Below are 12,884 nucleotides of genomic sequence, written 5' to 3' on the forward strand. Positions count from 1 at the left end.
CTGTTTAATATGCCCATCTCACCCTCCTCTTCATCCAAGATTTAAAGTAAAAATGTGTAGCATAAACAAGGTCTTATATCTTATCCCAAGAATTTGATAATGACAATACCAAAAGGCCATCTTGGGTCTTGGTTTCCTGCATTAAACAAACAGATCAAAATTTATTATAACACGTCAAACACTCCCTAGGTCATAGGCATCTTGAGTCATATCATATAAAATAAAGTATTTTTAGATATCATTCTTAAGAAAAGGTCAGCAGGGCTATCTTCCTTTTATGGTTTAGTTTATACTGGGAAGATTTTTTTAAATTAATCTGGAATTTGCCTTTGCATTTTCCATTTTTGACCACAAATACAAAACCATGAAGGTACAAAGGCTGACTTTTAGGACTCCTCCCATTGGCTTCTGCTACGGTCAGTAGGTCCATTTGAAAAACTGTGAGAAGGCAAGAGTGCTTTCTGAGATCTGTTTGGCAGTGGATATGGCCCCTCTCCAATGAGGACCCACTGCAAATTATGGGGGAAGTGTCATGAGTGCATACTAGGGATTAAAGAGTAATCATGTCTCAGAAATGACATACGTGGGAAAAGGCCTTAAACATTTAAAGAGGCTCCTGCTAGCACCTCCAAAAGCTACTGCCCTAGTAACCACAGAATGTTTGGTCACTTTGGAGCCTATGGGTCTGATGTTCTTTCCCAAGCCCTGACATACAACCATGAAAGATCCAGGTGGCCCAGCCTGCCTGATAAGATGACTTTTTGGTTTGGTCTCTATTCTTATATCAGATGAGGCCCACTAGAGCATTCCATACCAAGGGAAATAAGTATTCTGAAACAATCATTTTTATCAAAATAATGAACATTGTCAACATAGGTTTAAATAGAAGGAAATTTTAAGGCAACCTATTCCATGCTAGAATCAGATGCTCTTTCCTGCTTTTGAGTGTTTTATGAAGGATCCCATGATTTGAAGAAGGCGGAAGAGTTTGGGATGAGACCCCATCTCGTAAGGGTCATCTCTGAAACAGCTTGATTATCTAGTGGGAATGCTATCTCCTTGCTAAAAGCCTGTGGTTAGATTAATGCTAGCATTTGCAAATCGGCTCTGGCCTGATGGTGGGCAGCCAGAGAAAGAATGCGTTTTCTGTTTATCTCTTTAGTGGCAGAAATGTTCATCACAGAAAGACTCTAAGCTCCCAGTTTCAAGCAGGCCTGGAAGTTGCGCAGTCTGTAGCCTGTGAATGTACACACTAGCTCAGAATGATGAGAAAGAGCCAGGCCTGTGTTCACAGCCAGTTGCCTGCACTGGGTGATGGGTTAGTCAGTTTCTTCAGCTTAATAACAAGGGTAGATCCTGCCACATTGTTCGGAGAGGAAGCCTTACCACCCCCGTTGCTTTATCTCCCAGGAATGTAGTTTGAATTGTGTCTCCTCCTTGACAGCATGGACCTCAGTAAATTACCAAGGTCTTGACCCAAGAGATGGAGAAGTCCTGAGCGATTTTTTTAGTCTCCTATCTAAAACTGTGTTTACATTTCTTGAACTCTGGCTGACTGATTCATTCTCCTGGTGTTGCAAGAACTTTCTTTATGTATTAGAATTTATAAGTTTCATTTCTAAGAGACCCAAAGTTCCTTCCAAGCCACAGTGAAGTGAACCTCATCTCAACACAATTCTGCTGGGCTAGATTTGTCCAGAGGATGGATCATGGCCAAGCAGCTGTGATGTGGCAAGCTCAAGTGAGACTAACGGAGGGAGTGCGATGTAGAGGGAAAAGTATTAGATACTAAGATTTGGGTTCAGGTTCTGGTCTCACACTATTTCAAGGAAGCCTTAAGCCAAACTTATGAAACCACTCTGGGCCTCAGTTTCCCCAGATGTTTTAAAAAAGAAATGTTTTGAATCTGTCCTAAAGCCATTTTCAAACAAGAAGAACAGGACAGCTGAGAAACAACAGAAAAGGAAAGGTCAGCCCACAAGGAATGAGTAGAAGCTTCGGGTCAAAGAGACAAAGATGCCATGGGCTCTTAAAAGTAGCAAGCATAGAAATAACTTTTTGTTGGATACTCAACCCACACTAGAGACTGACTAAAACCCTTGTCAGTGGAGCCATGTGCTTAGCTAAATCTGTTCCTCAAATAAACATTCCTTCATAAACATTAAATTCACTTTCTTGGGGATAAAAAGAAAAACAAAATAAATCCTATCCTTTTGCAGCACGGGGTTTGAGTCTTGGGCTCAAAATCGTTCCTGAAAACCTCACTAGTTGTACCACCTCAGGTCGGTTAGTTTACCTTTCAAGCCTCAGCTTCCACACCTGTGGAGAGCAGTGATCCTGTGACCATGGAGGAAAATCATGCAGATTAACACCACATCAGTGTCTGCGTGGCAGCTGCTTTGTGGCAAGCTCTTGGTTTCCCTTAGTCCCCTCTCGCCAACCTACCTCGGCCTTCGCCTTTGTTTGCCTTATGTTTCCACTTCTCCTGTTGCCCTTCCACATTATAAGGGAAAAGGGAAATCTCTGATCTCTCTATCTGGAAGGTTGCAGAAGCATATTCCTACTTCTGTGAAGTATGATCATACAAAATTTATATTCAACAGTATCAGCAGATTTTTCTCCATCAATATTTCCTTTTTAATTTCAGCTTTATCTGAATTTTAGTAGCACAAAGAATTTCCTTTTGTTCTTTGAAAGAGCAACCAAAATAAGAAAGATAGAAATCTGAGTATAAGTTCTCAACAATATATTTAACATGCTATGTAGACGGTGCTTCTAGAGGGTACAGGTGTTGTTTGGTGAGTAAATACGAAAGCCATAGATGTGTGTTTGTTTATAATCTTATACACATGAACTAGGTGTGTATGTATATAGTATATATAAAAATTAATGAGATCTAGATCTGACAACTTTGATCCTTTTCTCTGATTTTCACCATAGCAAACACTGAATCCAGAACCTATCTTCTCATGAATCTTAATGAAACCTCACCTTTGACCCAAAAGCCAGAGAAGCAGGTACAGTATTGACTCTGAATGAGCATGAGACTGGGAGGCAGGACTTTTGGGTTCTTGTACCGGCTTGCTGTGTGACGCTGGGTGAGATTCTTCACCTCTCTGGGCCTCATCTGCCTCAATAAAATGAGACAAGTGGATTATAAAATCACACAGGTTCCTTGGAATGTCTTAACTCAACTTGGACTATTCTGTGTGGCTCTTATGTGCCTGAATGAGTTGAAGTGGCCTTTCTCTGACTTCTGCAAAGTCAAAAAGGCAACAAGGAAACACAGAAAGATATCATCCATCAAGGCAGTTAAGCACTAAGACTTTGTGCTAGAGGGCCCATTTTTTTCCGTCCATTTCTCATCCCTAATGGGGAGAAAAAAAGCAGCAATCAAAAAAAAAAAAAATGTAAGGATACTGTGAAGAAAGGAGAAAAATACTTCCTTTGGATGGGTCAGAAATATCTATTTGTATTTCAAGGATGTACATTCACAAATATTTGTAAGTTTGTTCTTTCATTTGAAGCTTTGAGGCTGGGACTGTCTTCAAACTCATTCTAGAGAGACAACTCAGGGGGAATTCCTAGAACTGCGCCCAGGGTCTCAGAGAACCCGAGGCACAAGCAGCACAGCTCCAGGGCACTCTCAGGTCTCTCCCTGCTGTGCTGCAGCCTGGGCAGGGAGAGGGGGGCATGATCTCTATTTCTCCCTTATTTCCGACTTCCTGCCACAGCCTGGCTTTCTCCTCTTCCCTCACATTCATTAAAAAACAATAATAATAAAAATAGTTTTGTTTTCATGTGTGTGCCTAGCTGGGTTCTGAAGAAGGACCTGAACTCTCACTGTTAGAACCCCAGGCCTGGGTCAGGCCTCCACTGAGGTAAAACACAGCTGAGCTGACCCTTCCCGCTTCTGAGGAACCACTGAACCAACGTTTGCATTTCTTTCTTTCTTTCTTTCTTTTTTTTTTTACATGCCTGCTTTGAAGACAGCCTTTATAAGGGATCTAGGAGGTTTTCTTTTTTAAGAGAGTCTGTGACTAAGGAAAATATAACTATGCTATATTTTGAGAAGTTCACAATTCCAAAGGCCTTGAGGATGCCTCACATACCCTAAACACACTCCAAATTCACACAGCTCCCGCAGCTGTATTTCAGGAGACCTAGTATCACCTGCAATAGAAGAGTGGCTCAGTCACGTCAGATTAAGCCCTAGACTGAATTATTAACCTTGCAGTCAGAAAGAGGAACACAGACCGAGGGTCTTAAACTCTAATCCTGGGTTTCCCCTGTGAAGCTGCAGCCAACCAGCTAACTCTGAGAGCTCCATGTGCCTCCGTCGTGAAAGCTGGGCCGTTGCTCCCCACAGAACCGGTGGGTTTGTTCAAGTCACAGAACTCTTACTCCCTTTAGAAGTAGCCCCTCAAAGGAAAGCCATTTGAGGAAACGGCTAGGGAGCCCCACCAGGCCCTAAACACAGAGAAAATGGGGGTAGGGCTAAGGAAGGGGAGATGGCTCCCATGCCGCCCCCACCCCTTACTTCTTGAGGCCAATGGCCCTTTATTAGATTAATCACTGACTTCAATTTTAACTACTTCCTCAACCTACTCCATGTAAATGACTAATTTCATGTTTACTATAAAGCATCTGGAAAGGATTTAGAAACAAATTTCTGCCCAGCAGATTTCAGTTACGTACCTTGATGGGCCGCTGGCAAATCCCGCGGATTCCTTGCAGGGTTGCCTTCCCACTCTGAAGCAGGCTAGGATAGCACACAAAATTTATCTTTATCAGCATCAGCACTTTCTACTTTTCTTTCCTTTCCATTAATTCCTCATTAACCCACCCTCTCCCTCCCCTCACGGGGGTGTATGACCATATTAGGAGTTCGGTCACATAAACAACTTTTACTTTTTATCGTTGCGCTAGCTGCCAGGAAAGACAAAAAACAAAACACACACACACCCCAAAGGTGGAATATTTGGGCGTCACCGTGCTTTCACGAGAAGTTACAGACGTGGACTTGGAAAACAATTTCTGACGGGGGAGAGAGAGAAAGCCAGACGTGACCGGGCTCGTGGATCGGGCCCCCGGGAGCCGGAGACTGCCTCCGGGTGCCCCCTAGCGGCTGGATTTGAAACGGCGGCGGCGCGTCTCCTCGCCGGCGGCCGGCGCGGCGGAAGAGAGCCGGAAGGACCCAGCTCCAGCCTCTCCCCCCAACCCCAACGCCTGTGCCAAACCCGGCGACTGGCTCCTGAGGCGCCCCCTCTACACCTGGCCGAGGATCAGGGCCTCGAGGCAAATCCGCAAATAGAAATGGGAGTAGCCACGACTTCGACAACTTCTTGGGAGTTGGAGGAGGGGGTTAAGTCGCCGAAAGAGGGGGAAGAAACTACAAGGGCAAAATGTGCAGATGAAAAGAGCAGTGAAAAAAGAAAAAGGAGACAAGCTCCCATTTCCTCTTTCAAATGAACTGCCTCCCCACTGTGAACAGAATCAAGTATTTATGAAGGCATTTTTTGCATATTAATAGCTGCATATGGAGCTTTGCCAGTTCTGAAGTCCTAAAGGTAGGATGCCCTTTTTTTAATGCAGGTCCTTCAAACTCCTCACAGAATTTGGTATTCTCCTTCACAGATAGTTTCCTTTCTGCCTTGTGGCTCCTCCTCGGGCCTTTCATTTGATTAAGAGAAATTAGTTCCCGCGTACCGTCAGCGACCAAGGACTGCTCTTAACCTCGGTGGCTGACATCAATCGCTAGAGAAGCTTCTCCTCTTCCCCAGGGCCTCCCCGTGCAGAGGCTGCAGGTTGGGTGAGGTGACCAGCACCTAAAAAGAGTATTAAAATTGTAAATGAAAATTCCAGCAGGAAACGTTAACATATCTATGCTGTGGGAGCAGAAAAAGCAAAAGTTAAAAAAAAAAAAGTTTTAAAAAAATAGGGTTAACTATGACAGCATTGCTATCTATGCTCGATAAAGAGTACATACAATTTTAAAGGAAAAACAGTGAGAACCAGTTAGAAAAAATAAGTAAAAGACAAACAATTTATATAAAAAATAATAGCAATAGAAAACAAGGATGGAAAAATATTTATCCTGAGGGGCAATTTGAATGCAGATTGAGGCAAACTGAAGGCATCATTTTATATTTGAGATTTATACCTCCTCTCACTTTTTTTTTTTAATGGTAACACCCAGTACCGCCGTGTTTTGGTGAAACTGGTACAGTTATATACACTTCTGGTAGGTTGTAATTTGGTTTAATCCAGTTGTAAAGCAAAATGACAATATAACTTGTGAAGCATGAAAAAATATTGCCACTCATTTGTTCAGTATTTCTGACTCCTAGGAATTTATTGTAAGAAAATAATTCAGCTGAAAAAAGTGAGCGAAGATGTCCACTGCGGCATTATCTATAATAAGGAAAAATTGGAAACAGCCTAATAGTCCAACATCAGAGAAATGATCACCTTAATTATGACATATCCCTCTCAGTGAGAGGGTTAATTCATTCATTAAAAAATGATGCTTGTTCCTACTAGAAACTGTGATTTAATGCCCATAGTTTCTCAGCCTCCACACCATCAACATTTTGTGCCAGATAGTCTTTGTCGTGGGGAGCTCTCCGTGTGCTGCAGGATGTTGAACGGCGTCCCTAGCCTTTACCCAGTAGATGACAGTAGCACAGCCCCCCAGTTGTGACACACACACACACACACACAAAAGTCTCCAGACCTTGCCAAATGTCCCCTGAGGGGAAAAATCACTCCCAGTTGAGAACTACCAATTACATTTTAAAAATGGAAATCAAAGTGATGTTAACTAGAACTGCAGCCATGTAAAAACATAATAAATGTATCTATGAGGAAAAGACCTGCAAATTATGCATGCAAAACAGTGCAGTCATGCTGATTTGAAATTAGGGCTGTGTTGACTTGAGGTTTTGGTTTTAGTTTGTCTTCTTGTTTTTCACTGCTTTTCTTTCTTTCTTTCTTTCTTTCTTTCTTTCTTTCTTTCTTTCTTTCTTTCTTTCTTTTTTCTTTTTCCAAAATTCTCCCTGTAAGAAGGGAAAATGAATCAAGTGGAGAACTGGTTTTATTCAAGTCTGGCTTAAAATGATCTAGGAATCACAGTAAACAAGTATACAGCAAGCTAAACAAGGGTCAACACTATAGTGTCATTGTTTTTTAACCGCTGTTAGTTAAAATTATTAAGTTTTTATTAAATTGTTGCGATAGGGCCACCAGAATTCTCCTTTGAAAGATCTCAACCTCTTTTCAGCATTTTATCCCTCTGACCCTAGACTTTGAGGGACAATGAATTTGCCTGTTTTTCTGAAAAGTTTGGATCTCAAATTATGAAACTCTTGTGCACCCAGATCCATCCATGTAAGCCTGGACCAAGAAGGGTCCTTAGCCCACTGGTTTATAGAGCTGTCAGGGCAGAGAAATTGTGAGTAAAGAGTTTCAAAGTACATGCTCAAATCTTAATTAGATTTCCCAAGAATCACTGCATCTCTTTGTTTAAAATAAGAAAGAAACTATCTCACCAGTTATTGTCAATTTTCTCCCTTTGTTAAGGAAAGCAAACATCCTTTCTCACATGCTTTATCCTGGGTTTTGTTTTGTTGCTTTGTGGGGATTAGAACTTTGGTGGTGTTCTAAAAATCCTGTTAAACTGGAATTATGTCCCTTTTTCCCATTTCACAAAGCCACTTCTATTTCAACCTATATTATCTCTTAGGTTCAGGTTTCATGAGTTTTTAAGAGTATGAATTCATATTTGATCTTAGGTGTCCTAAATTTACCTCTTTGGGATTTCAAAGAGTAGCCTGTAATTCTAGCACACCAGGATTTAGGTTGAATAAACCTATGTTTACCCCATCTGTTTCCTTGGTGGTTTCACAGATGGTGTTCATATCCCCTTTCAGCCTTCCTCTTGCAGGACAAAAAAAAAAAACCCAACAATGACATACACACAAAAACCCACCTGTAGACACACTAAGTTTTTGTACAAAAGGGTACAAAGGTAACCTTTTGTTTCAGTGTCCTGCTGAGGCATACCCTGCCTTCTGTTTAATTTTTTGGCAGTTATCTGAAAGAACAAGCTATTAATCTTTAAAGACAGACTCCACCCACCACCCACCCCCATTTTGCCTTATTCACCTTTGTATCCTTGTATTTAGCACAGTTCTTGGCACATGGTAGCTACTGGGAAAAAAATTGACAAATTAATCTTAAGTTGACATTAAGGACCATGTTCTGCATAGAAAAGCTGTAATCCTCCAAATAGGATTTGGAGGATTGCATTTGTTTTATTTCCAGTAATAATGTTATGGAAGTTCAGCTGACATTTTTCTAACAACTCACACAATCTCCAGATATTTCCTACTGTTGGTTGGCACAATTTGATATTTCACTCTCTGGGTCATGTGCAGATCAGAGATGTCACTAGGCATCCTTCTTGATCTTTTTGAGGCTGATAAGTAAGATTGGGCCTATTACTGATTCCTAAGAGAATTAACTGTCTGCATCTCCCCTTCCAGATAAGTAGGCTTTACTCCCCACTTTTGTTTTTCATTTCCAAAGGCATGGCACAGAATTTCGCCAGGTTCCATGCGGGTCCCCTCTCTCTCCTCTTCCCCTCTCCTCCCCTTTCCCCTTTCTTCCTCCTGGCTTTGTAAATAATTTTGGTCAAGGAGCTTGATTCAAAGGTTTTTTGAAGATCTAAGCAAACTTAACTTCTGGTTCAACCTCACCCACAGGATTACTTTGTCAGCCCCACACTCCATTGACAATTTAAGAATAATTTACTGAGAGGGGTTTGTTTTCAATTACAAAACGAAGGCTTTTATTTTTTGAATTTTCACTCTATCATTTATTCCAGGAAGTCTGTATTTATTGATCTATCTGCTGCTAGTTCCAACCAGACATATGATAGGTGCCTAGTTGATCTCTTTTTCTTTTTTTCTTTTTTTTATGGAAAATTTCAAACACACGTAAAAGTAGAAAGAATAGTATAATGAACCTCCATTTTATTATAAGTATCAACAATTATCTCCCCATTGTCTTGAGAGGGTCTTTTTAAATAACAATAACAGCCGGTGTTTTTGAGGTTTACTATGTACAGCATTGATTATCTCCCTTAATCCTTACAGTATCTCTATGAAGTAGGTACAGTTATTATCCCCATTTTACAGATGAGGAAACAGATGTCACGACAGACTCCCATTCAGCCTGTGACCTGCACTTGCAAAGAGGTCTGCTGGTTTGGGAATCCCACGAAGTTGCATTAGATCCCGGCTTCTTCCCAATTGGTTGTGTGATTTCAGGCAGTTTATTTACCCTCTCTGAGGCCCAGTGTCCTCAACTGTGAAGGATAATAACATGTCCCTCATGGGGGTCATGACAAGAATTAGATGAAACAACATATGGAAAGGGATTAGCACAATGTTTGTCACTAAGCCATCCTAATAAATTACAATAGTAAAGTATTCTATTCCCCTGCTCTCTGCTTGAAAGCCATTACAAAACAGAACCTGGAGCTTGTATACAATCGAAACAGTCAGATGTGGGAAAGGAGAAGCTTGAAAAGTAGGAATAATTTAAAGGATTGTGAGCCAGTCTACCTACCATTATCCCCATCCCCCACTCTACCCACCCCCAACTCCCAAGCCCAACTGTCCCCCCAACCAAATACCCTCCATGCTGTCTGGATTTTGTTTCACTGCTTACATTTCTACCTATTAGAGATTCCTTTGGGCTTCTCGTATCTCATTGTGAATTTTTTTTTTTTTTTTAATTGTTTTCTGTCCTGCACCTAAGGAAGCACAGTTGAAGGCCTGGGACACGGGGGAGGCAGAGAATTTTGGAGTCAGGAGCACTGACTACCTCCTCCTACCAGATGCAGTGCCCCCCCCCCCCCTTCCATCCAGCACAGGGCTGCCCAAGAAAACTTAGAGGTCAGAGGACAGGAAGGCCCAAAGGAAAGGAAGGGGGCGGGGAAAGAAAGGGAAAGGAGATCTTTGTTTCTCTCCTTCCAGCCCTCTGCTGTCCCAGCACTACCACGGCTAGTTCAGCTTTTTTAGTCCAGCTAAATTATGGGTTAGATAAACTTTTATGGGCCAGTGTGGGAATCAAAGCAACATGGGTATCATTTCTTTTTCTAGTGAAAATTGACTGATTTTAAATGACCTTTTACAGTGGAATCAGTTTGCAAGTTGAGATTCCCTGTCTCTCAGTTGGCTGTCAGATAGGAGAAGTCACACCAGACCCAGCGATAACAAGGAAGTCACACAGTTTTGGCTTAAAGTGTTGGGTTAGAAGGAGGTAGGGACTTGTTCAGATTTCCCACCCTGCACCCCACCACCTCTCATCTCCCGGTCTAAAATAGAATGCGTCATCTCTCAAACACAGGCAAAGTTCCATCCTGAAAACAGCCAGACACCCCCTCACAGAAAAAGCTAGTTTCTACCTCCCCTGGGGCAAAAGAGATCACTATTTTGGCTTAAAATTTCTCTCCTCCAGCTCCTGCTAAACCAGATAAACAATGATTCTGTTGTGTCAACAAAGCACTTAATTAAACTGAAGACAATATCAATTAGAACTCATGGATAAGATTTACTTCCAGATAGTAGAATTAGTGTCCTGAGTTTCATTATTCAAACGCTCCCTGAGGGGAACACTGCAGTTGGTTGGCCCCATTGTATAGTAGGGAAACTGAGGCACAAAAAGCTTAATGACATGGCAAAAGTCCCTAAATGAGTCTCTCTCACAAAAGCTAAGACTGGAGATTGCAGTGTTTCTCTTCCTAATCTATGTTTGCTAGCTATTGGGGCTAATTTGCTAAACACACAGGAGGATGTAAAATCTCCTTTTGTAGAGTTGCGGCATAAAAAAGTGGATGGAGACCGAAATTTGTGCCTGGAGGGGAAATGAGAAGGCTCTTCTGGCTTCCAACCAAACTGTCTGTCTGCCATGCCTTCTTTCAGAGCCCTTCCCAAAACCATGCCCTCAGCCCATCTCACCAGCACCAAATTGCCTTTAGAACACAAAAAGTGGGGGCGCCTGGGTGGCACAGCGGTTAAGCGTCTGCCTTCGGCTCAGGGCGCGATCCCGGTGATCTGGGATCGAGTCCCACATCAGGCTCTTCCGCTATGAGCCTGCTTCTTCCTCTCCCACTCCCCCTGCTTGTGTCCCCTCTCTCGCTGGCTGTCTCTATCTCTGTCAAATAAATAAAATCTTTAAAAAAACAAAACAAAACAAAAACAAAAGAACACAAAAAGTGGGCCAGGAAGGCAGGGGCCAAGTTGAACAGGATGAACCCAGGTGACAGGCACATGGACCCCTGAGCACACTTGTGATAAGTGGAACTACACCATGGTTTGGGGTCCTTTCTCCTCAGAAAGAGGCCTTGCAGGCAGACCAGGTTATTGAATTAGATCCTGGTGTTCTGTCTGGCTTCCTAAAGACTAGAGGTCTTCTGCTCCTCCAGGCCAAGGGAACCTAGACAGAGACAAGTTCTCAAAGGGGGACTTAGGACTGGTTGGGGTCACTGACCTTACACAGGCCGGATCCCCCCCCCCCAGTTACCCTGAGTTGATAGTGTATACAAAGCCCCTGGCCCACTCAGATCCCTTCCCAAGCAGCCCAGTCATAGGGAACTCCTCAGGGCTCTATTCCCCTCTCAGCTCCCACTATGTCCCCATTCCCACTGCCCACTTTTAGTTCCACAGGCAAGAAATAACAGGGCCTGAGAAGACCAAGTGCTGGGGAACTGGCCAGACCCTTCAGCCCATGGCTCCCTGGCAGGAACGGCCCTATCCAGGATTTGGTCCCCACCCACCCAGCAGGGAGCATGGTGAGGGGGAAGCTCAGAATCCTAGCCCTCCTCACCCCTCCCCACCCTCAGTGACTAAATCTCTCAGATCTGTCCATCCCCGCTGGGATTCAGAGTCCCCCCAACCCCCAGGAAAGTGGAGGGATCGACTCTCAGCCAAGGAGGGGGGGCCTGGTGGTCCAAAGGAGAGACTGGCTCTTTCCCTTTTGTTTGCTCACAGGAGGGGACAAATGCCCTGCGTGCACAGAGGTTTGATGTGACAACTTGATAGACCACATAAGGGTTTCAGCAAAAGCCTCCCGACCCTGCTCTCCATGCATTAAGATAATGATGGGGTGTGTGCCCCAGCACATTTCAGATCTTGGCTACAAAGGCCCTCCTTCCTTCTGTTTTCTTCCTCCAGCTCAGCTTGCCCACAGGTTCCCAGAGACTCTTGGCAGCTTTCTCTCAGGCAGAATGAAGTTGTGAGCTGCGTGGGAGGCAGTTAGACAGCAAGAGTGTTGCAGGCTCCTTAATGAGGGACAATAGCTCTTCTTGGAGCCATTAAGCCACAGCTACAGAGATGGGGAACCCCAATTAGAAAGGAGTGGGAGAAGTAAAGAGGAGGGTCTGAGAGATGCCTGCAGGACAGATCTGTATCTTTGGTGGCTCTGTGGGACCCATGGGTGGAGATCTAGCTGACTGAGTTTAGAATCTGCTTTTCTTTCTCAGGTAAGACGTTCCAGTGACTGTAGAGCCAACCCATGGTGGTGATGCTTCAAAATACACAAGCTGAAAGGAGGAGGAAAAGTTGCCTGAGAGAAGGGCTTTTCTTTAAGTTTGTGGCTCAGATATTATAGGAGTAAGAAAGGAAATGGTGTTTATGTAATGGACATCCTAAGTTTTTCTACATTATATATGTGTGCATATGGGTATTTGTATTACAGCCCATAGCTCTCTTTTGTTCTGGCTTTCAACTAAATCACATCATGCTTACAGCAAGATAATAATCCTGGATTTTCCATGGCTCTCTCTGTCAGAGTATAAGATTAGCTCTTGAATTCAT

General features: G+C 43.1%; 1 protein-coding gene and 1 long non-coding RNA gene across 3 annotated transcripts in view; one reads left to right on the forward strand and one right to left on the reverse strand.

Moving 5' to 3' along the window:
* LOC123798209 (uncharacterized) overlaps window positions 1-5,080 on the reverse strand; it is a 271,567-nt gene extending 266,487 nt beyond the window's left edge. For both annotated transcript variants that reach the window (XR_015724738.1, XR_015724739.1), the window contains exons 1-2: window positions 4,966-5,080; window positions 4,699-4,762 (exon numbers count right to left, since the gene is read on the reverse strand). This is a non-coding gene — a long non-coding RNA (uncharacterized LOC123798209). The remainder of the gene's footprint in view (window positions 1-4,698; window positions 4,763-4,965) is intronic.
* KIAA2012 (KIAA2012 ortholog) overlaps window positions 1-12,884 on the forward strand; it is a 102,424-nt gene that overhangs the window by 48,986 nt on the left and 40,554 nt on the right. Inside the window, exon 13 of the mRNA XM_087862748.1 lies at window positions 2,941-3,017. Within this exon, the coding sequence (XP_087718874.1) occupies window positions 2,941-3,017 (77 nt within the window). The remainder of the gene's footprint in view (window positions 1-2,940; window positions 3,018-12,884) is intronic.

The sequence above is a fragment of the Ursus americanus genome, chromosome 1 (genome assembly GCF_024610735.1).
Source record: "Ursus americanus isolate L20-20 chromosome 1, mUrsAme1.1.p, whole genome shotgun sequence".
NCBI classification, from domain to species: Eukaryota; Metazoa; Chordata; class Mammalia; order Carnivora; family Ursidae; genus Ursus; species Ursus americanus.